The 25,242-nt window shown below is 36.7% G+C and overlaps 1 protein-coding gene across 3 annotated transcripts in view; it reads left to right on the top strand.

Moving 5' to 3' along the window:
- The window catches only part of EML6 (EMAP like 6), a 125,147-nt gene that overhangs the window by 71,769 nt on the left and 28,136 nt on the right, over positions 1–25,242 (top strand). For all 3 annotated transcript variants that reach the window (XM_074163841.1, XM_074163849.1, XM_074163859.1), the window contains exons 13-27: positions 443–561; positions 1,216–1,402; positions 2,102–2,207; positions 6,208–6,301; positions 10,336–10,436; positions 11,799–12,001; positions 13,392–13,503; positions 14,232–14,359; positions 15,935–16,076; positions 17,417–17,569; positions 17,840–17,971; positions 19,861–19,949; positions 20,574–20,750; positions 20,861–21,062; positions 21,292–21,418. In XM_074163841.1, coding sequence (XP_074019942.1) covers positions 443–561; positions 1,216–1,402; positions 2,102–2,207; positions 6,208–6,301; positions 10,336–10,436; positions 11,799–12,001; positions 13,392–13,503; positions 14,232–14,359; positions 15,935–16,076; positions 17,417–17,569; positions 17,840–17,971; positions 19,861–19,949; positions 20,574–20,750; positions 20,861–21,062; positions 21,292–21,418 — 2,072 coding nt within the window. The remainder of the gene's footprint in view (positions 1–442; positions 562–1,215; positions 1,403–2,101; positions 2,208–6,207; positions 6,302–10,335; positions 10,437–11,798; positions 12,002–13,391; positions 13,504–14,231; positions 14,360–15,934; positions 16,077–17,416; positions 17,570–17,839; positions 17,972–19,860; positions 19,950–20,573; positions 20,751–20,860; positions 21,063–21,291; positions 21,419–25,242) is intronic.

A 25,242-nucleotide genomic window follows, 5' to 3' on the forward strand; every position in this document is an offset into this window, starting at 1 on the left:
ACACATTAGCAAATCACTTAATTGCTGTTGGTTATTGTATATTTCACCATATTCCCTGGATAGAATGAATTAGTTATGTTCAGCTTTGACTATGTACACTGAAGCTCATATGAAGTTAAAACACTCTTGAAGAGTTCCAGTCAGTATTTAAATTCCTTTTCACTAAGTGACACTGAAATCTTCTAGAAAAAATACACTCTGCTGCTGCTACTCCAAACTACTGTTCTGGGCTTCTCACACGTTACGGGACTTTATTGTCTGGAAAACATTTTTTTATTATTATCTGAAGTTCTGTAGGGAGCAATAATGACTTTCTCTGTGTTGTAACTACTGAAAATCACATTAACGTATTAAATTTAATACTTAAAAGAAAGTCACTTTCATATATAAAAATATTTAGAAAACTGGAGGCGTGCAATTAATTTTAACAATTATTCTTCAGGTTTACAAAGAAGACCTACCTCAGCTGAAACAGCAAAGCAAAGAGAAAAACTATTCTGTGCCCTTCCTTAAAAGAGAGCGAGCACCTGAGGACAGTTTAAAGTTGCAGTTTATACATGGGTAGAGTAATATTAGATAATACTTTTTTTTTCCTGATTGTTAAAACATTCTAACAATGTTAATCAATTCACCTCAGAGCATTTAGCAAAGCATTTTTCACTGCTTACTGGTAATTAATTTGTTTGTTATTATTACTGTGGGTAATTTTTGGAATATTAGCCATAGATTTTAATTTCCTTCCTTGTATTTGTTGAGGAACAAAATAAGGTTGTAATACTGTAGCCATATAATAAATGAGCATTGCATTTTATAAAATTACATTTGAAACTAGCTGTTGACTACACCTTATGTTTCCTGGAGCAAAGTTACTCTGTTAAGTTGATCGTGATAGCTGTGATTTGTAAAAATGCCTGATAGATTTCTGCTTGAACCCAAGTCCCTGTAAAACTTACCTGGACAATTCTATGTGAATTATAAATTCTTATTGTTAGATCAGTACAAATTTAGGAGTTAGTTGCAATATAAACCATGAGATGATTCATGAATGCTCTTGGTGGAATAGTCTCTCCCTGTACACTGTGATATTTTCGAGCTAAAGCTGACACCACATATGTACTCTTTTCAAGTTAACGCACCAACTATTTGCACAATTTGTTAGACAAAGTACTAGAAGAGTTTTGAAACAGAATATAACTTGTTTTGTTTTTACTTCAGTTATAGAGGCTATGACTGTCGAAATAACTTGTTCTACACACAAACTGGAGAAGTGGTGTATCATATTGCTGCTGTAGCAGTTGTATATAATAGGCAACAACACACTCAAAGGCTGTATCTTGGTCACGATGATGACATCCTCAGCCTAAGCATTCACCCAGTGAAAGACTATGTTGCTACTGGACAGGTGGGTATTTAGAAGTGATGATCTTAGCAAAACATGGAAATAAATTCCCTTTACAATATATAATTAGGAAAAATGTGGTTCTCTTTGTCCTTCAGTAGAGTGTTTCCTTCTACATATGGGTAAGCTGTGTATTGCTTCCTATATCCCTGCCAAACTGCTGGAGAGTACTGCATTGGAAACTATTTGAGGTGATTATTAAATCATTCCTGCATAACAAAAAGCCTGCCAATCTTATGCCGTGGCCTTCAAAAAAAATCTTATATTCACTTTGATCATCTGCTTTCATCTGTGTAAATGCAGGCGCTGTACTTTATCTACATCCTAGGAGGTTTTGGGGTTTCGTTAGTCAGTCTCAGTGTTTTTGTACTGTAGTAGCATTCAAAAGCCTTCCTCAGATACAGGCTATTGTATGCTGGGCAGTTTATGGTATCTAGTACTGAATATGATATATTCAGTATGTTTATATATATTCATATATCATGATAAATGATATCATTAATATGATGCTGAATATTGATGTTTTAAAAAATAACTACTGATATTTCTCTAAAAGACAAAATAGATCTTGAAAAAGATAAAATAGGGCAAGTGGAAAAGTAGTTACCTCTGGGGTGTTTTGAAGATATGTTAGTGAAGTTACTGATACTGGTGTGCTTTGAACTTCTATGAGCAGATATTCCGATTAATGCTCTGATTTAGGTTGGAAGAGATGCTACTATCCATGTTTGGGACACACAGACACTGAAATGTTTATCATTGCTCAAAGGCCAGCATCAAAGAGGAGTGTGCGCGCTGGATTTTTCAGGTAAGCCACAACCCATATTTATCTAAATGACTAATTAAAAAGCAATCCTTATGATGAAATCTTAATTTGAACAGCTAGCCAATTTTACGACCAATACAAATTTTACATAAAAGTCTGCAAGTTTTGATAAAAATAGCGTGTGTAGTAAAGTTAGTCATGGGCATTTTGTCAATCAATCAATAATTGATTTTTATGATGTCCAATACATAATACGAAGTGTACAGCTAGTACTCTGTCTGTTTACATAGTGGTATAATAATTTAGAAGCAGGCAGAATGGTAACTTGAAGTGTATAAATGAGGTGGAAATGTGATCTGTAGGTTCATACAATTCTTCAAATTTGCTAACAACTCCCAAATTTTTCAGTGAGTTTACAGAAATATGACAAACAGTTGTCTGCTTCCCCTACTTGTCCTTCTGAAATGGATGACCTAAGTTGTCTCAGTTCTCAAAGGGTAATTACAGTGTTCACCATTGAAAAACATCATCCATATGGTGGTGACTTACATACTTTTGCATCTTTATAAAAGTGCTTACAAATTCATTCTCCCTTTTTCTATTTAAAAAAAACAAACAAAAAACCAACCAACATTACTTTAGCGGCACTATCCTTTTCTTAGTCTGATTTTTTTTCAATTAAACATCATTTATTTCATATTCTTCTTTCTAGAAACGTGGTAAGAATTCATTAGGACATAGATTATATTTATGAGACAGGCTTATATGAAAGAAGACTTACTTCCACAAAGAACTAAGTCATATTCCATTATCAGAAGAGGAGCCTTGGTGTTCATCCAAGAGCTGGAATTCAAATGTTCAATTCAAAATTCAAATTGCTGATCCACTGTGGCTCTGAAAGTAGATATGTTACCAGAAGAAGAGGAAATGGATAAGGTTAATCTAATTGACATAGTGTGCATAGATGTTAAAAACTTCTCATTATGATCCGTAGCTGAACAAACATTTATATATATAGGAAATATTTATTTTATGGTTTACATTTTTAGCAAAAATTAGATTCCTGTACAGATAGTAGTACTCCATGCATTAGTATCCATGTACTTCTGTAAAAGCCTAAAGAATAAGTTGGCCACATATTCTGTGGACATAAATCTGTACAAAAATATTCAAGGTCTTTTTAAAAGTAGCAGCCACTGGCATCATTACAACATTGCTTTAGGACTTGATCCTGAGTATGCACATGTTGCATTCCTAAGTGGCTTTAGTTAAGGTTCTTGGCATAGAGAGGAACAGATAGTTGTGCAAATATGCACCTTGCTATGGTATCAGAGTGGTCTATGGTCTACGCTGTAGGGAGTTTTCATTGTGTTAGTAATAGATATTTCTAAATCATAGAATGGTTTGGGTTGGAAGGGACCTTTAAAGGTGATCTAGTCCAACCCCCCTGCAATGAGCAGGGACGTCTTCAATTAGATCAGGTTGCTCAGAGCCCCGTCCAACCTGACCTTGAATGTTTCCAGGTTTGGGGCACCTATGACCTCTGTGGGCAACATGTTCCACTGTTTCACCACCCTTATTGTAAAAAATGTCTTCCTTATATCTAGTCTAAATCTTCCCTCTTTTAGTTTAAAGCCATTACGCGTTGTCCTATTGCAACAGGCCCTGCTGAAAAGTTTGTCCCCATCTTTCTTATAAGCTTTCTTATAAGTACTGAAAGGCTACTGTAAGGTCTCCCGGAGCCCTCTCTTCTCCAGGCTGAACAGCGCCAATTCTCTCAGCCTGTCCTCACAGGAGAGGTGTTTCATCCCTCTAATCAGTTTTGTGACCCTTCTCTGGACCTGCTCCAACAGGTTGAGGTCACAGTACTTGAAAGAAAGTAACCTAAAGAAAGAAACCTAAAACTCCAAAGACACCTTTTTTGGCTGTACTTGATCTGGCAGCTGACTTTCTACTACCAGTACTCTCTGCTCTTACTCACTTTCTAAAGCATCTGCTATTGGCCATTACTGAAAACAGTGTACAGTCCTGGGTCACTTTTGTAGGACTGTTCTGATGATGTTATGATTCAAAGATTATAACTGCATTCATGCAATGTTTGGTTGTGCCCTCTGGTGGCTAATTTAACATCTATAATTTTGGGTATTAATTGGAGCATATACCACATATTAATACATGAAACCTCCTTTTTAAAGTGACTAAAGTTTAAGCTGTATTCTTACCAACAAAATTTTGTTAACTGTGTTTCGTTTACACAATTAAGTTACCCCTAAAAATAATTATTGTCATCCAAATATACAAATATACCTCTTTCTTAAATAATGCATCTTATATAATGCATACTTACCTTTTGTAACAGCTATCTTATAGAGTATTATCTGGCTAAAATTATTATAGAATGGTTCTTACTGTCTCCTTTGCTTTTCTTTCCTTTCCTTTCTCATTAACTTTTTGTGTCTCCTTGTTGGTGTTCTTACTTTTTTTTTATTATTTAATAAATTCAGTTTTGATTTCCTGTCCCTTTTTTTCAACTTCATTCTTTCCTGCCTACTTACATTCCTTCCATCTAGGCCTGTTTCATTCAACTGTGAACTCTTTCTGTAATTCGCCTTCTTCCTCACTTGCTTTTCATAGTTGCTAAATGCTGTGAGTCCCGTCTAGCTGTGAGGACCTATTCAGTCTTATGAAGTAGTTCTAGTGGAGTAATTTATACCAGTGGCACTTTTTCTGTTCTTGAAGTCAAATATGCTTAAGCACAGAGCCCTTAACATCTGTTAATTTCTCCAACAAGTAACATTGTCAAATCATTGCTTATGTTTGCTCTTTTGGACGTGTCACCAGTTCCTTACTTCCTCCAACTTTAACTTTTCTTCAGCTAAAAAAAATATCGGGTAATCAGCTCCTGCTACAACCTATAAAGTTAAATCTCTTATCATATACTTCAGCAATCATGGTTTAGTTTTTAGAATTTTTCAAAATTTCATGACAGTAGTTTGTCTCTAGAAGTTTATTAACAATGTTCTTGTTTAATATTATTTCATACAAGTAGCAAGGATGCCTAGGTACTGTTGAATTATGTATGATATTCTGTTCTTTCTTTTCATCCTCTCATTATCAGTAGCGCTGTGTCTTTGCTACAGTAGAAGAGATGATAGCCAGGAGTTAATTTTAGCCTTATAACTTTCTATCATATTTATGGTTTCATTACATTGCCTATTAACTTTTAACCACCCATTTCATTATACACTAATCTTTCTTGTTACCATCTCAAGCAAAAGAAAATAAGCTTCATCTGATCAGAAATAGTTCTAATAAAATGTAATGTGATTTTGGAGTACTTGGACTTTATGCAGTTGACTTTCATTGTCTTGTTTGATCCTACCTATCTTCCTTGTATTTACACAAGAGAATCTTTTGTTTCTGCCTTTGGGAAAGATCAGTGGTTTGATAAGGTATACAAATACAAAAAAACTAAAATAGGTCTGACATACAAACATAATAGAAGGTAATGAAGTCAAAAGAATGACTTGCAATCATCCAGTTAAAACTTAAGCAGAAAAATCTTATTGTGATCTATAACACAACCTGTTCTGTCTCTGGTAAGGGTGCTGCCATATCTAAAGTCACCTTAGTTAAGAAGATGAAGGCTAGGTCATAGATTAGGAGAGTGGTCTGTGAAATCTCTATGAAGGCTGATGTGTCATCAGTCAGTAGGTATTCATTTTGGTGCTCAATATTGCAATATGAATCCTTCTTGTGGATAAAACTTTCAGGAAATATACATTTCAGTCATCTTAAGAGATTGGGCAGGTTAACTCGCTCTCCCAGTTCATTTATCTAATTTTCTACGCAGTCTGTTTTAGGAACTGAAGGCTATCAGTGAATCTGAATCCTGTCCTCTCAAAATATTAGTTCCTTTTTTGGTTTCATTTATAACACATCATTTGAAATTCAGTTCACAATGTATTTGTTGTGTTCATTGCCTGTTGTATTTTCAGCTAAAGCCTTAGCACCTTTAATAATAAGTATTGCTTCTGTACAGCTGATGGAAAATGTTTGGCATCTGTTGGGCTAGATGATAATCATGCCATTGTGTTTTGGGATTGGAAAAAAGGAGAAAAGCTAGCAACAACCAGGTAAGAATACATCTTGGTATAAATGTGCCCTGTGATTACATTTTTCTGAATAATATCATCCATGGTTATTGCTTTGTTTATAGGAAAAAAAACCCAAACTCATCTCTGAAAGCAGAATGGTGTTTCAGAGCAATATATCCAGATTAAAAACCTTGGGATCTACAGCTAAGTGTTTGGAAATCCTGTGAACTATTTCTGTCAAGAGTTCCCTAGCTTTTCTGTTAGGATAAAGATTATAGCTCATGGTATTATAGCTCATTTCTTGATTTTCAAGTTAAGTTAATATTTTCTCCCAATTTTCATTCCTGATTCATGGCAGAAGTCATCAGAGTTGTCATATTTTCCTTTATGCATTAGATAACATGCTGGGTTCCATCAGTGTACGTATGCAGATCACTTTTCTAAAAAGAAAAAAGTGTTCCCTCTAATATAAATAGATTTTTCAAGGTCTACTAATTTTGCCTTCCTTCTGACTCAGCTTTTTCTGAGATATTTACTCTTTGCAGTTACTAACAGAAAGCTTAGCTAATCACGCTGTAGTGAAGAAGCTTTTATAATTGCTTGAAGGGACCAGTGTTGGGAAGAGAATTGGATCACAGTTTACATGTTTGCTTTTTTTCTTCTAGAAAATATTGAATTGCAGTATTTTCTTTATACTGTACTAGTTGTACATGACAGAAGATCAAACTGTTTGAGAACCTGATTTCTGTCTTACCCTCAGGCAAATCAAACATACTTCTGAGGTCAAGATACTAGAATTGTGTAGAATTTATGTAAGCACAGACTTATGTACCAGAAAAGAAAGGAGTTCATTTCATATGCTATCTGCAACCATGTAACATCTGGCATTGGTTTTATGACCAGAAGATCATGGGTACCATAATCTATGTTAGCTATCTAATTTTGTCTCAAATGTCCAGTTTATTAGGCAGCAAGATTTTAAATCCTGTTTAAAATTTATGATGTAGGCCTTGCTTACCAGCAGTGTCATCTGTGTTGTAAAATGTAACATTTTCATTTGCTTTCCAATCCTAGTTTTACTGTACCCAGATAAATTGTGTTTCAGACTCACAAGTAAAGAAATAACTTATATATTCTCATAGAGACCTTCTAAGCTTTTGAAAACAACATAATGATGGGCTGTACAGCTACCTGTCTTTTGTTGCCCGCAGGAGAGATATAAGATTAAGTACTTGGGTCCTTTTCAGTGTATAATACTATATGTACCAAATGTATCTACTTTTATTGCTAAACTATTTTTTTCAAAAATACACAGGGTCCTCACAGAGAGCATAAAAAATAGTTTATCATCTACAAAATTCCAATTTAAGTTATTGTTTATATTTTAGCAGTGCCTAAAGGCAAGTCTCGCATTCTGGTAACACATAAAGAGAGAGACAAAAACCAAGTCAGGGGAGTTTACACCCTTATTTTAGACATGATCGTCATTTGGCCTTAGCAGACAAGAAAAAAAGAAGGACATCTCCTTACAATCAAGTAGACCCACAAGAAGAATTCATCTAAAGGACTAAACCTGAAAAATGAAGTGTACATTCACTATGTACAAACATTCATTATGTTTATTCTGTAGTTATTTTATATATATTTTTTGTGTGAATATCCTTTTTGCTTAGTCTTAGGATGATTTATGTCAGCATGACTTCTCAGTTTTCTTGTCACAATGTTCAGAATATACTCTTGTTTTAATTGCTCACTAGATAAATTATACAGCTTGTTTCCCTGTCTCGGCCTTACAGTTTTCTGTGTAGTTTCATTAAAATCTTTATTGAGTCAGTGTATGCTGTTAGAATCAAAATATATCTGTCCCGGTTTGAAGTAAAACCGAACCAATTTTCTGTTCTGTAACTTTACATCCTAGCTAGGCCTCCTCTAACTCTCTGAAATTAACGGCATATTGTGGAGAAAACTGCTCGTTCTCAGAGTGATAAGACCAATGTTTGTGCTCCGTGCCAAGGAATGGTACGCAGGGAGGCCCTTGCTTATACTTATTGCTATAACAACCAAGGGCAGCCAATTTCGTTATTTGCCCCCTTAGAGGGTCGGAAACGGAAAAAACGTAGAGGGGTCACATCAGTGGGGAGGAGTGGACAGGACAGGTGACCCAAACCTGACCAACTAGGGTATTCCATCCCATCTGCCCCATGCTCAGTATAAAGGCTGAGGGATCAAAGGGTCAGCCCTTCCTGCGATGGCCGACGTCCAGAGAGGACTCTGTCTGTTCATCTGCCTTTGATCCCGATCCGTGTGTTCCTGACTCCAGAGCTGGAATCCAGTTCCCATTCGTCACTGAGTCCAGTCTGGGACTTCCCCAGTGCCTGCCGTTGATGTAACTGACATCCTGGGAGCTTGATACGGTTTTGTATATATTGTATCTATTTCATTATTTTCTTCTTTATTTTTATTTTAATATTAATTTTTCATTAAAGTAGTTTAGTTCATTCTAAACTTCTGAATCTCCTTATCTCTTTCTCCTCCTCTCTCCTCTTTTAGGGGGGGGAAGGGGGGGGAAGGGCCATCTGCCGGTCCGGTTTTGGTAAATTCAGCCAAAACCACGACAATATCTGACCTTCTTTCACTAGCTTCTCATGCTTTACATGCTGATGCAGTGCTGGTCCTGTTTGGTCCTAGTGTTTTGTATTAGTAGACTGCAATCTCTAAGAGAGAGGCATTGTCAAATTTATTTACAATCTAAATCAGTGAACATCCTGTTCTTTATTTTCTTCATCCTGTAAGAGCAAATGTCCTGTGCCAGTTCTTTGGAACATAAGGACACAAAAACTACACAGGCTTGTATATGTGTTTTGGTCTGACTGTTGCAGGAAATTGGGGTGGAAACATAGGCCATATAGTCATGTGTCAGCACTATTCATCCTATCACATGGGCAGACATACTCTTGTCCTTTTACAGGGGACAACCTCTCTGGGATGCAATTAGTTTGATTTTGGACTCATGGCGGTACACTTTGCCTATGCGATAGATGCTTCCAGAAGAAGCACTGTAACTGGCCTGAACTGAAAGGCTGGGCATCATTATAGCAAAGTAGAGGAACTGGAGAAGGAGGAATTGCAGGAAGACATACTTCAGACGTCAAAGCTGTAAAGGACTGGTTTTCACCTTTTAGACTGATTCACCAGAAAATACTGCAACCAAGAGAGTTATCAGAACCATGCGATTTTTCAGATCTGCTAAACCTGTCAGATGAAAGGGACATTCTCATAGTACAAAACCTGAAAATTCATATTGAAAAGCTAGTGATTTTTGCTTTTTATAAAACACTGAAATAGAAATAATTACTACTTTGCATCTGGGAATATTTTTTGCAATGGTGAAACTTAAACTTACAAATTCCCATAGATACATACTCCAACAGAATAACTTTAGTTACCTGAGAAATAAATTTGAGGGTGTATATGCTTCTGAATGAGCTGTTTCCTAAATTACAATTTTATAATTTGTTATTTTATTTTTCCCTCTTGAAACACAGTAGGCTAAAGACTTCATTTTTCTTGACAAAGGATTTAGATATTTATTAATTGATTAAACATTTACGCTGCCCTTTATACCTTTTCTTAATGGCATTGACCTTTGTTGCCTGCTGCTTCATTATAATTTAACTGAACTGAAATTCAATAGGAGGCAATTTTTATTCACCACATTTCTCTAGTCTAATTCTTATACAGTGTATGCTCAAATACATTCTGCCAACTTTGAGTCAGCTTCCAAGGCTAAGCTCTTGCAGGTAGAAATACAGTGTTCTAATTTTTTTAGATAGGGTAATGATGGTAGTGATAATATAGACATAGCCTCTGTGATCCGTCTGCCGATCCTCATAGTATTGTAGATCTATACTGTTGTGTTTGCACCAAGAGTATGACAGTCATGGTGTTTAGACCCTCGCTGTTGAAGACTCTGTTTGGTTAGTCCAATAAGATGAAATGCCTATTTAAAACAAATTAGTTTGAAATGTTAAGTCATCCCTTACCACGTTTTTCAATTTTTATTTTTATTGCAGGGGCCATAAGGATAAAATATTTGTAGTGAAGTGTAATCCACATCATGTAGACAAACTAGTCACAGTTGGGATGAAGCATATCAAATTTTGGCAGCAAACAGGTACTGTATTGAATATTTTATATTTAATTTATTTGAGAATGCGTGCACTCTTAATACAGGAACATCATGTTCTCAGTTTAAGATTTTTTTTTTTTATTTGTAAAGCAATTTTCTAGCTACCAAAATACTAAAAGGGTGAAAACTTGCCTCTGAAACAGAAAATGTCACAATATTCCTTTCTCTTTGGAAGTCATTTCCAGCTGGTTGTTTTTTAACTCGAGTCATACTATTAAGGATTTCTCCTGAACGAGCATCCTTGGCTTTCAGAAAACATGCAGTCCTGTAATTCACTTAGGCAGATTAGGACCCTTGTGAAAATGCCAGCTGGTAGCTAAGAATCTTCTCTAAAAACGGTAGCGTTCGTACTGATGTAACACTTCAGCACCCCTTCAATTTCAAGATAGAGCTGTTTTTCAGTCATCAGAGATGACTTTCAGAAATGGAGGCACATTTTTCAAGGTGCCAGGATGGAAAGATAGATTTGAGGATGGACCTTAATATATCTACCTGGACAAAACAAAAAAGAAATAAAGAATCGGGTATTTTACAGAAGTTCAGTTATAGTAATTTATGTTTTAAACGTTAGGCTAAAAATCATGATATGATATCACAAGAATCAAGATATCAAGGTAATATATGTCTCATATGACACAGGAGTTTTGTTTCCTTTTCTAAATAATGAAAAATGAAAATGTGTTTTCCGTTATTTGAAATCAGGATAAGATTCTGCAAACTAATAAGCAAAATATTCAGAATGGGACGTAGCTCTCAGTCTAGACTGTTCTGTCAAACTGAGAAAGACAGCAAAATTGGTTTCTGTTTGAGGATATGTTTTATTCAGGACTGGATATTTTGTTCTTCATGACTTCTAATCATATGCACACTAAACGAGGTCTCAGAGAGCATCTTCTGTGTGTAAAATTTAGTAAAGGTAGGTGGCACAAGGGCAGTTAAAAATTTAATTCAAGATAACTCAAAATCAGACAGTTTTAAGAAGTTCCTATACTTAACACTGTATTTTACAGTGTTCAAGTTGTTCAGGTGCTCTCAGATTAAAAATTATTTTTGGGGGGGGAGGTTCTGCATTTTTATGTTTAGGTTATTTTTGTAGTAAAGACATAGACATAAAGACATATCATTTCCTTGGAGATAACAATCTGAAAAATAGAGCCTGTACTGCTTCAAAACTGTCATTACTAGATTGACTTTCTTTTATTATGTTTTTCCCTTGTGCACTGTGTTTTCAATATTTCTATAATGTCTTACGCAATCGCAAGAGATGATGGCGTCAAGACATTTTTCCTTTACAGCACTATGACTACAAACGAAGTATTAAAAAACTTACTTTTGTTTATATTGCAGGTGGAGGCTTTACATCAAAACGAGGAACATTTGGAACTACTGGAAAATTGGAAACTATGATGAGTGTTTCATATGGGCGAATAGAAGATTTAGTTTTCTCTGGTGCTGCTACTGGAGACATTTATATCTGGAAGGATACTCTGTTGCTTAAGACAGTGAAAGCCCATGATGGACCTGTATTTGCCATGCATGCATTGGATAAGGTATTTATCACCTTATGTGATCCATTCATCTTTATTATTTTTGTTGCAATAATGGATTTTATAAGTGTATAACTAACATCTCCCAACGAATTTACTCAGGTTTTGTACATGTGTATGTAAGCAATACATTGTTCTACGTTGCACTAACATTGAAGGTGCTTTAATAAACAAAACCGTAACAGAAAGCAAGTTGCACTGGATGAATCTGAATGTGATTAAAATCACAAAACCAATATTAATGAGTTCTGTTATTTGATAGACGTATGTTTGTAAGGACCACATATGTGCTCATTACCTGACCAATAGTTTTCTGACCTCTAAATATGCAAAATTTACTTCTCACTGTGCTCATGTGTGTCAATTTCATATTTGTAAACCCCAGAAGAGTAACAGGTAACATTTATTGCCTCTTCAACATGATTCCAAAAGTATTTTTGCTTTATCAGTTTCCAAAATATGAAACAGGATTTTTTTTATATTATCATCACTGTATCTTAGGCAAGCAACACTTCAAATATCCAAAGGCCTTGTTGTTCTGAGTTAATTATTCCAGGTATCAGAAGCGTTTTCCTTCAGTTGCATCAATAAATCTTTAAAGGAAACTATTGCAAAATATATTATTGAGGTTGGGGCAAAGTTGGGGCAATATATAAATGAGGTTGGGGCAAAGTTTTGCCAGTTGAAACCCACTGGCAATTTGAAGATGTTGATAATGGAATATCCTTTTTGAGATTATAGTTTCAACTTTAAAAGTACAGCATGAAAAGAGGAATATTAGATAATAATATTTCTATGTATCAAGGTCAGTTAAAATCCCTGTGGCTCAATCCTTTCTAGCCGTAATTGATTGTTCCTAGCTTTTCCATCAATTTTTCTATTTGATCTTGGCACTCTATCTTCTAAACATCATTTTAACTTACTTTTTTGTTGGTTAGTTATTTATGTTGTGTTTTGTACTCACTTGGCACAGATAAAGACTATCTACCAAGGGAATTAATCAAAGAATTGGTCCCTTTGCATTATTAGGACTCTGTCTGAAGCAGCTGCTAAGTCCATTGAATTTGGAATAACTTGAGAAGCTATTATTACCAACTACTGGCTCTTCTAAGGATGAAGCACATATTTTTCCATAGCTTATTTCCACATGCAGAAAAATGTTATGGTCCAGGATTACTATTTACAATAGTCTTCATGGTTATATGTCTGTATATACTCTCTAGATTTTCTCCCCTTATTTTTCTTCATAGGTATAGGCTGCAGTATTTTTAATTCAAAACATGGATAAAATGCAGGGGATAATTTATGTTGCCCTTGGACATGTCTTTTAAAATATTGAACTATTAACACGACTGCTGACATTTGTGTATGTTTTCATACTGTGATCGTACAGGGTTTTGTAACTGGTGGAAAAGACGGAATTGTGGCGCTTTGGGATGATATGTTTGAAAGATGTCTGAAGACATATGCTATTAAAAGAGCAGCACTATCTGCTAGTTCTAAAGGTATTATTTTACAATGTGTTTTAATAAGGACTATATGCATAAAGGCTGGTAAAACGGCAGTAATGGGTGTCAAATCTCACCAGAACACAAAAGGCACGGTAATATGCTACTTGCTACTCTGTGCTGGAATTTTCTGGTTTGATTGATTTAAGTTTTATTTCCCACAATCTTTGCCATTTATAGTTTGTTCTGCTATTTCTTCCTCTATTCTGTGACATCTAGCTTTGTTTTCACTGAATAAATTATTTTAAAAAGAAATGTCACAAGCCCGAGTCTTGGCTGTTCCAAAATCTGTTGTTTAGCAGCTAGCTCCTCAAGTGGCCAAATTTCATGTAGTGAGACCAGGGTCCCTATGAGTTGGAAAGACCTGTTAAATTCTACTTCTTCAGGCATCAGTGTGGAATTCTGTAAAGTGGTATTCACAGATAATCACAGAATTAATGTCCAAGTTGCTGGAGCATCTGAACCCCTTGTACACTGTCAGTGTTAAAGCAGTAAAATACCAATCTCGATATTGCCATAATATGGAGTAGCACAAACTTCCCTCCTTGAAATTATTAATTAAATCCATGGATTATCTAGTAGTTTGATCAGTCAAGTGTACTATGTTTCATGATTTTAAACAGATTTTAATTAGAGATTATATAAACCGTGTAAATTATAGGTGATATGAGTCTGTTTTTGATTTCACAGTAAAACCCTAAACTTAATATCTTTGTATTCTTCAGGTTTACTTTTAGAAGACAATCCTTCTATTCGAGCCATCAGTCTAGGACATGGGCATATACTAGTGGGAACTAAAAATGGAGAGATACTTGAAATTGATAAAAGTGGCCCTATGACTCTACTTGTTCAGGTACTCTATGGCTTTTCCATATCAAAATATTCCCTGTAGAAATCCAAGACATTATAAGATTTTCCCAGTCATTTCTTTCTATTTTCATTAATCCTGTTGATCAACGTTGCTTTCCTTGCTCAGGCAGAGGTTGATGCTTTCTTATGTAAATGACTTTGAGATTTGCTGTGAATTCCAGAATTCAGAAGGTAAAACAAACAGTCTATTAAGTTCAAACACTTATGAGACTTTTTATGAATTCTTTAGACAATTTAGTTTAGGACCCAACATAAAAATGAAAAATGAAGGGTAGAGCTAACACAATTTTTGACAGTGTGGTTCCATTTATTTGCTTGGACCGAAATAATATAGAGTATTCTAAAGGATCCTGTACTTTAATTTGTGAAAAATTGTTTTAGGGTTACGACAGCTTTCTACAGTCATATGCAGTTGTCATTGCATGTATTACAAAGCATAAAGAGACCTCTTTTTGCAAGGCAAAGTATTTTGCAAAGTTTGGTTAAAAAATGTTCATATATATGTCCACTGATGTATTTGATGTTGCTTTGGTGTCTTGGATAACCCTAATGTCTCTATGTAGAAAATTGTATCATTTACTGAGTTATAATTTGTCAAGTTTTTACTTTTTGTTTTCTAAAACTGACTAAATTAACAGTGTTTTTTACAAAAATATGGTTTCCTTGGTCTTTTTCTTTCCAGTTAGTTCTGACCACATAAAGTAATCTTTCAAATTTGTATTGCCAGCATCACAGCCTTACTAACTTAAATGTGCAAAACAGTATAAGTTATGTAACTCACTGACTACTTTGGAATTGCAGTCTCTTCCTAACATAGGTCCCTTCATATGAATAGTACAGTTGCAAGAGTAAAATTACCCAATTGCTGTGAGTTTTCTGATAAAGGGAAGTGTTATAATTGTCATCCATCTTTAATTACATACTTGCATGCAGCAACTTGAGCTAAAATTGAAAATACAAAAGGGGTAATTAAGAAGTCATGACAGTTACTCCCCTTTTTCTTTTAATGGTATTTTTCCATCTTTTTCAATCTTTTCCAGATTGAGAATAGTAAGAAATTATTTAATCTTGAAATTCTGTGCCAGCAAGCTGTATGTAAATTGAAGGAAATCTAGAAAAAGCAGGATGTGATTAGAAAGGTTTAAAACCGAGTTCTGAGGAAAGATTAAAAAAACTAAGTATGTGTATGTTGGGCAAACAAGTTCTCCAGGATCTAAGAAATTACATAACCCTTGAAGACATATTAGCCCACATTAGGATTTCAGAATAAAGTCCTGTTTGGGGAATAACTATTTCCTGTTCAAGTCTGGAAGAGAGAGCATTGGAGGAACAGGAATTACAGATGGTAATAGTAGAGGAGACTATGAAAAAGTATCTTTTAGATACTTATCAGAGGAAATAGACCAGCCGTTCAGGTCTGTCTGAATGTGGAAAATTTTTGAGAAGATGGTGAAATCTTTGTTACCTGAGACTTGTAAAAGGAGGCAAGGCAAGTGCTAGAACTTTTTACATAAACCCGCATGCATTATTTTGTCTTATATTAAATGGTTTCCTTTAGGGACATATGGAAGGAGAAGTCTGGGGCTTGGCAGCTCATCCTCTCTTGCCGGTCTGCGCAACAGTGAGTGATGATAAAACACTACGAATCTGGGAACTTTCATCCCAGCACCGCATGCTGGCAGTAAGGAAACTCAAAAAAGGTAATTCTTATTTGGCCATACACTATGATAGTAATGATACTACTCTATTTCTGTAACAGTTCCATCTTTGCTTTTGGTGCACATCACAAACGTTAATTAAGTCAGAAGAGGACACAGTCATTAAGAAATCGGAGGCATAGGAAATAAATTGCCTGTGGCATCTGTCAAGTCAATGAAAAGGGTAGAAAGAAAAAGGCTTATAATCTATTGTAATGAATAATAAAAAAAACGAACTTTAATCTTCCTCTGATTCCAAGGGAATGAGTTGACCTCAGAATCATTTTCCTTCCTAAGAATACTTAAGGTCAGAATATTTGTTGCTGACATTAAGAAGTTTCTTTATAAAGACAAATGTAAAATTTTCTGCATGTTGAGCACAATCAGCTTTCAGTGGCAATATGCACTTCACATGTGCACCCACTTCTCTGAAAATGAACAGTTTTCCTGCTCTCTCCTCTGTGTAACTTTAGATGAGCTATGTTGAAATTCTGCATTCTCAAAATTACTCTTATTTCATTTATTCATCAATATCCTTCAGGAAATTTTATGGTGTAAATTCAACATGCTTCATTTTCAGTGACAGATCCAGAGCACAGAAACTCTAACTGGCTCAGGGAAAACAGAATCAAACGTTTTGGAGAGGTGAACTCAGGGACAGATGAGGGTAGCTGTATGAGAGTATGGTCAGAAATAATGTTGAGGGAAAAAGTAAGTGGAGGAAATGTAGTAACTCTGTTTTAAATGTGCTCCACCTGAAAAGAACCATTATTCAGTCATATAATGAAGAAGCTTTCAAGTTCAGTATCCCTGAAAAACATGAATATATCCTTGAAATCCCATAATAAGTCTTTGAATTTTTCAATTGAATTTCCTTTCTGTATGGTTTCTTTGGTTTTCTTTTCTTTTCTTTTCTTTTCTTTTCCTTTCTTTTCTTTTCTTTTCTTTTCTTTTCTTTTCTTTTCTTTTCTTTTCTTTTCTTTTCTTTTCTTTTCCTTTCTTTTCTTTTCTTTTCTTTTCTTTTCTTTTTTTTAATTAATTTTATTTCTATAATTGCTGTATTTAGAACATAGCTGGAAGGTGGTATTTTCACCTAAACCTATTTCAAGACTAATCAAATCACCGTTGTCAATTCAAGAACAGCCTATATAGAGGGTATATTCCCATTTAGTAAAACGTTATTCCTAGTCCTCCTATCACATAATATATTTGTTTTAATAAATAACAAATCTATTTTTAAATTATATACTTGATGTAAAAACTTTTCAGTTGCAGTTTGGTGACGGTTTTCTCAATCCTAAGTTTGTAAACCTTAAGATACTCCTTTCCATTTTCTTCTGTAGGTGGACGATGCTGTGCCTTTTCTCCTGATGGGAAAGCCTTGGCTGTAGGGTTGAATGATGGGAGTTTTCTGGTGGTAAATGCTGACACTGTTGAAGATATGGTCTCTTTTCACCACAGAAAGGAAATGATCTCAGATATAAAGTTTTCACGAGGTATAATCAGATGATAAGGTGAAAGGGCAGTGTTTATCTTGGAGTTTGTTTTTCTCCTCTAGACAAAACATTGGATTTTCCAAAGATGGACTGGCTTTATATGCACTCCATGCATTTAAATACTTTATAATTCTGTATGTTTGTATGCAGCCTAGAATAATGGGGCCCACCCCTAACTGGTGCATTTAGATGCACTGCAGTAGTAAAATTGCATAACAATAATAACTATAACATGTACACCTTTAATAACTCAGTGTCTCTTCTTTACAGAATCAGGAAAGTACCTGGCTGTGGCTTCCCATGATAATTTTGTAGATATTTACAATGTTCTTACCAGCAAAAGAGTTGGCATTTGTAGAGGTGCATCTAGCTATATCACACACATTGACTGGGACTCAAGAGGTAAAATGTTTGACCAGAGATACAGGTTTAAAATGGCTATAAAATGGAATATCAGAAAACTGTTCATGTACCAGTTACTAAGATAAACTGTAACTACTAATGCAAGTGATTTTTCAACATCAAGCACCATATGGGTTCAGTGCAATTACATTTATTGGTGGAATTCATCCTCACTTGTAGCATTTGTACCAGAGAACATGGTACTTCGCTGCTGACAACAAATGACTAAAATGTTGCTTATGAACATAATATTGCTTTTCTTTGCCCTGTTCTTTTTATAGTTTTGTAGTGTGTGGCATATTTTTCTTTTCCACCTTTTATGTCCAATTTCCTTTCTTCTTTGCTGAGCATTACATGGCAATCACGGCAGTGCAGTTAGAGAGCCTTTTTGTCAGAACTAATTAAGTCTAGCAGGACTGATAATGAGCTCATGCAAATAAGCCTTCCCAGGCCTAATATGATTCTGTGTGGAACCACCTGTGCATCTGAGCTCTGCTTCCCCTGTTGCACTAGTCCCAAAATGTGGTCCAAGATTACTGACAACAACAGAAGCTAACCTCCTTTCAAAACCTGTCCAGGTCTGGGTGCCATTCTTGAGCTAGTAAGCCATGCTGCAGCTGAGCTGGCACGGTGTGCTTGCTTTCAACCCTGATAATCTGACTACTGATAGGCGTACACACAATAATAGCATTTTGTCCGATACTACCTATATATCTATAGTAGCCATTTCTTGGATGTGTTACATGTGCAGACATAAAGTATAAGACAATCGAAAATTCTTTGTGTCCTTTATGGTATTTGTTGGAAACTCTAACTGAACTTCTAGATGTAAAGGATTAATACACTAAATTGTATAACCTGTTTTATACAGGTCAGAGATGAAGGGCATAATACCACTGTAGTCCCACGTTACACTTCTTGTTGTCAGTGATTCCAGCAGACAGAATATAGCTCATCTAACAACGGGCAAGATGCCCAGTCAAAATATAGGGACATTGGAACTGCACTAGTTAATATCAGCTGATAATCCAATCAAGCGTTTCTCGGTAAAAGTGCTTTCCCTTGACAGTTATGCTGTTTCGATATTGTAGAGCTACCTCTATGATAATAAATCCCCACAGAATTTCTTACACTAGTATAGTTGTTATAGTCTGAAAAATTCAGAAAATGCCTTTAATTTTCTTATATTGTAAAACATATTTGGAATTTGGAAGCATTTTTGCTTCTTCAAGCACAAATACTTGCTAACTATCAATTGCATACAGGATTATTTTGCTAATATCACAGTATTTGTATGGGTATGGTAAACTTCATAATCATAGAATGGTTTGGGTTGGAAGGGACCTTAAAGATCATCGAGTTCCAACCCCCGTGCCCTGGGCAGGGACACCTCCCACCAGACCAGGTTACCAAAGCCCCATCCAGCCTGGCCTTGAACACCAAGGACAGTTTGGTGTGTAGCTGGACAATATGCCAGTTAGGCAGTGCAAAATAGAGAGGAGCGTACAATGTTTCTAACTTTTGGCAAAGCTGTCTTGCAAAATTGCTATGAAAATGAATCACATACACATTTTAATTTTTTTTTTTATTTTCCATTATCATGATGATGAAAACAGAAGTAAAATATTTCTTATCAGAAGTGATTTGCCACAAGACAGTAATTTTTTAAGGATATTGAATGATATTTAAAATATTACTTCTGCAGTGAATCACGAGTACAGGATTCTTATGAGAGTGATTCTAAGCATCTGTTTTACTTTTGCGATGAATAACTCTCCGGAGGACAATTTCTTAGCTTGCCCTCAGAAATCTCTTCATTCAATCAAAAGAAAGGTCATAATATTCATAATATGAATAAGATTCATAATAAACTCTTATTTCATATCCAGGAAAGTTATTGCAAGTCAATTCTGGTGCCAAAGAACAACTATTTTTTGAAGCACCAAGGGGGAAAAGGCATATTATAAGAATTGCAGAGGTACGAATCATGCTTACTAGATTTTTTACTGTGAAATGTATTTTTCCAGACTGTTAGCATAGCTTGTCTTCAAATGGTATATTTTTTTACTTTTAAACTACTATATTTACAGTGGTTAGAATTAGAATTATTTAATCATTCTATATAGTGTTTTTCCTAGCATTTGTAATGGTGGAACTTGCAAGTTTCTGTTTGTATCTCTAAATTTCCTGTTGTTTGTTAAATAGCAGTCATTCCCCATAGTCCCCTTTCCTGGACAATCACCTGTTTTCTGTGTAATCGGTGCGCATGCAGGTTATCAAACATCTTTAAACAGTATGACCTGGCCTTTAAGGATGTTGATTATACACATAATTCTTCTACAAAATTGCCAATGTTTAGCACTTCAGAAAATCTTTAAGGTGATTTGTATCCAAATCATGCTCTACCTTGGGAAAGCAGGGATGTTTAAAGTTTTAAAGCTTTTGATGAAGATGTGCAATTTGTATTAACTAGCTGGAAACAGTGAACACTTTCTAAAAACACTGAAAAAATTAATAGCAAACATAGAAATATATGTGCATGAAAGCAGTGTGCATTGGCCATGTATTAAGATCACTTCTTTTGGGGAACTTTTGATTGCAGATAGAGAAGATTGAGTGGGACACCTGGACATGTGTTCTTGGTCCTACTTGTGAAGGAATTTGGCCCATGCACAGTGATGTCACCGTTGTAAATGCAGCTAGTCTTACAAAAGACAGAGCGCTATTAGCTACAGGAGATGACTTCGGTTTTGTGAAGCTTTTTTCATATCCTGTGAAGGTAATAAGTATATTTATTTCTGTGATTAGAAACTGTGCAAGAAAAGGAATTAAGGAAGACGCTGCTGGCAATATGTCAGACTGCTAATACGTGGTTTCTTTGTGCTACAGGGCCAACATGCAAAATTCAAGAAGTATGTGGGTCACAGTGCACAGGTAACCAATGTGCGGTGGTTACACAATGATTCTGTGCTGCTGACTGTAGGTGGTGCTGATACAGCTTTGATGATCTGGACCAGAGAATTTTTGGGCATTCAGGAGAGTAAGCTGGTTGATAGTGAAGAATCAGACACAGATGCAGAAGAAGATGGAGGTAAAAAGGATTGTATAAAACACATCTTTAATTTGGCCTTCATTCCACAGAGACTCACACAGGTGTTTACGTTGAAGTGGGCCAGAAACTTTCACGTGCTAAAGTTCTGTGTAGGGAGAGCTTGGTAGGATTTGTTTCCTTCCTTGTATTGGTGCAGATCTTCTTGTTTTCTACTCTTCCACTATGAAACAAGGGTAGTTTGTTTTATTATATGTTTTATTTTTCTAAGGTTATGATAGTGATGTTGCAAGAGAGAAAGCGATTGACTATACCACTAAGATCTATGCAGTAAGCATCCGAGAAATGGAAGGGACAAAACCTCATCAACAGCTGAAGGAAGTTTCAGTAGAAGAAAGGTATGTCACACAAATGTACATTGCATTCTTTGGAATCTAATTTAATTCAAGTAAAATTAGTCCTTAGAAATAAGACAAGAATTTTAAAGTTCACACGATAACGTTTAAAATAGTGTTCATAGGGTACAACGTGTTAATGTGATGGAGAAACATAGGCAAAGTAGAACACCTGTGCATGTTGTGTTCTCTTCTGCTGTTCACATAACCAGTTATATTCTTTCCTAATTAATATGTGTAGCTATAGATATGTCTACAGCAGGGCGTTTGTGATAGGGTGAGCTTGTAAATACTTTGTAGTTAAGGCTTTTGGTGATGTTTTCATTGAAAGATTTTCAGTTGTTTATAATTGTGTCAGGGTGTTACTCTTAAAGCTGAAATTTGCCATGGGACACTTTGGCCTTAGGCTGAGTTATTCTGAAAAAAATAATATGGAAGAGGAACAGTAGTGGAGAGGACAATAAAGAGGTAAGAGCTAAGCATAGAGGGTGAGGTCCAGTGAAATGCAGACCTAGGTGGTGGGTGAGTTAAAACTCTGACTGGGACAGGACTGCTCGGACAGAACAGGAGTATCTATCACCAGTAAAGTACATTCCCCTTTGGAATCTGGAACAGTAAAACTACACCTGTGAATCCAGTTGGTGACTCAACTGTGAATCCGTGCAGTCTCTTTTGATAGAAAGAGTTCCCCTTCAGTTTACCTAGAACGCATGACTAGTAACAATACCAGTAGTGTGATGGCATATTATTCTCCCCACAGGGATCTTGCCCTAGTTAGAGAACAGGATAAATAGTCTTCAGAGAATACAGTGGGTGCAGAAATAAGCACTGGTGTACTGTAGGATCCCTGCTGCAGGTATTGCAAAAGATGAGAGATCTGTGTGTAGAAAGAGGCTGGGGTGGCAAGAAGAGAGTGCTCTGGAGCCTGTGGACAGCTGTCTTCTTGCTGTTCCTGCTTCTGTCACAGAGCTTCTTGGTGATGGTTGGCAAATAGAATATTTTTATAGGCAGCCTGTAAGTTGGTGTACCTTGTTTCCTGCTGTCAGCTGAGAGAAGTACAGCTGAATTTGCAGAAAAACGGCACAGCTGGAAGTGGAGATCATTTAAGCAGTTCTTTGAACAAACATAACACATGATTACATTGAACAGATTAAGGTCTAAGGTTGTCTTTCTTTTCTAATGAAAACTAGTGGAAACTTTGGAGATTTTTGGCTTTAAACTTTCTTAGTGTCCTGATTTGCAAAATACAAAATGGAGTTAGTAATACTTCCTAATCGCATGCAGACCTTTGAAAAATAGATTAGTTTATGGTGTTAAAGCTCTCAAAGAATGCAGTGCTGAACATCATGGACAAAAATTAATAATTTTTCACTCTGAATAGGAGAACAAATGTTGGGTGTGAAAAATGAGAAGAAAAATGTTGCACCCTTTTTTTTACATCACAATGTTTTAACAAAAACATGCAGCAGGAGAATTAGCAATTTTTTTCAGTAAGATGTTGGACCATAGTTCGTTCTTTTCCCTTTTTTTAAGGGTATCACTTTCCATTTTGCCATTTACTCATATAAAATCTTTGTTCCTCCATTTTCCTATGAAAAGGCATAGTGTATTGCCTAGTAAACATTAATATTTTGAGACTGAGTTAAAAAAAGAAAAAGGTTATTTTATTTTGGGCAGATACTGCTAAATTGTTATTACACATGAAATAACAAGTACCAATGGTACAATGGCCAGGTGTTTTACACCAGAAGCCCTTGTAACTTCTAGCTGCTTTATTATGCTTTGATGATGCAAAAGCAACTGTAGAGAGATTTTAATTGACTGATTAAGCTGGACTTACAATAGTTTTGTACTAGTGAATAACCAATATCAGCATAAGCATCAGACTCTTCTGCAGCTTTTCATCACAATTTTCAGTCCAGAAGTGAAAATCACCACAGTCCCTTTGGGTCCCTAGGAAGCTTTCCTTCTCTGAAACCTGACCATGGGTCTGGTGTCTGATGCAAGCCAGTACCCTGTTTCTCAGAGGAGTGTCTCAGTCTGCCACATACACTTCAGGCTTCCTGACTTTTGAGTCTGTCCACATTCACAGCCTTACACTGCATAAGCTGATTCAGCTGAACCTACTGTGTTGCCGTGGAGGAAGGCACCCCGTAAAATGAACAGGCAGTTTGCCTTTTTCAGCCGTTTTAACAAAACATATAGTACCTGCAAAGCAACACATAAGACAAACGAAGCAGGCTTCCGTTTTGTCACCCTAACACTGATAATGTCCTGCTGATGGTCATTGCCCTCTCAGAAGGAGCTTGGCTATGGTCTCCACCTGGAAGAAGGTCATGCTCTCAACCTTAGCCAGAATGGATGTGGGAACCCAGACAGAGCTCCCACAGAAGCATACAGCTGTGCAAGTGACAGACTGCAGGGAGTGCCAGAGCCTTTTACTGGTAATGGGTGGCAGCCACAAGAACTGCTGTGTGCGTTGTGAACAGGTGAACAATCTGCTCAGCCTGGTGGCAGAGCTGCGAGAGGAGGTCGAGAGGTTGAGGTGCATTAGGGAGACTGAACAAGAAATAGACTGGTGGAGCCAGGCTCTGCCCTCCTTGAAACGGAAACAGGAGCACCTATAGGAAAGCAGCCAGGGTCAAGGATCCTCTGTATCCTGCCCCAGTCAGGCAGAAGGCAGAAGCCTAAATGAAAAGAGTGAATGGAGGCAAGTTCATGGTCAGGGCAGCAGACAAACTCCCTCCTTACCCACCTCGTCCATCCCCCCAGTGCCTCTGAAGAACAGAAATGAGGTTCTGATTGAGGAAGGCCAGGCAAGTGAGGATGTGGATGATGGGCAATCTACATCAAAGATGCCTCCACAGTCAGAAAAGCGTACTGCCCGTATCACCACCACATTCACAAGGAGGAAAAGAAGGGTTATAGTTGTTGGTGACTCCTTCCTGAGGGGAACGGAGGGCCCAATATGCCAGGTGGACCCTCCTCAGAGGGAAGTCTGCTGTCTTCCTGGGACCCAGGTTAAGGGTGTCACCAGGAAACTTCCTGGCTTGGTACAGCCCTCAGACTATTACCCGTTATTTATCTTCTGTGTAGGAGGGGAAGCTGCAACTCATAGTCCAAAAGCAATAAAAAGAAACTTCAGGGATTTGGGAGGGTTGGTGAGGGAATCTGGGGCACAAGTTATTTTTTCCTCACTCCTTCCAGTTGCAGGCAGTGATGCTGGAAGTAACAGACGGATTCAGTCAATTAATACATGGCTCCATGGCTGGTGTCACCACCACAATTTTGGGTTTTTTTGGTAACGGGATGGCCTACATAGCACCGGGCTTGCTGGCATCAAATGGGAGACACCTTTCTCAAAGGGGGAAAGAGGGTCTTTGCCCAAGAGATTGTGGGGCTGATTATCAGGGCTTTAAACTAGATGTGAAGCGGGGAGGGGGATAATAATATCAGGCTTGTCTGTGTCAAGCTGTGGGATAACACATCAGGGTTAGAGGGATGGGGTGCTAGTAAGGGCCTTCAGCCTGTTGCCCTGAGGCATGCTGTGGACACTGCATCTCAGTCAAAGTCTTACGGAGATGAGCCAGGAGCTCCTGAGGTAGTTGAAGTCAACAGGGAAACACCCATGAAACACCCCAAGGGGTGTTCCTCTAAGAAGGCAGCACAACCAATAGCCCAGCTGAAGTGCCTCTACATGAACGCACGCAGCATGGGCAACAAACAGGAGGAGCTGGAAGCCACCGTGCTGCTGGAAAGCTACAATATAGTGGCCATTATTGAAACCTTTTGGGATGAATCCTGTGACTGCAGCATGGCCATTCATG

This window comes from Numenius arquata, chromosome 2, assembly GCF_964106895.1.
Source record: "Numenius arquata chromosome 2, bNumArq3.hap1.1, whole genome shotgun sequence".
Lineage (NCBI taxonomy): Eukaryota > Metazoa > Chordata > Aves > Charadriiformes > Scolopacidae > Numenius > Numenius arquata.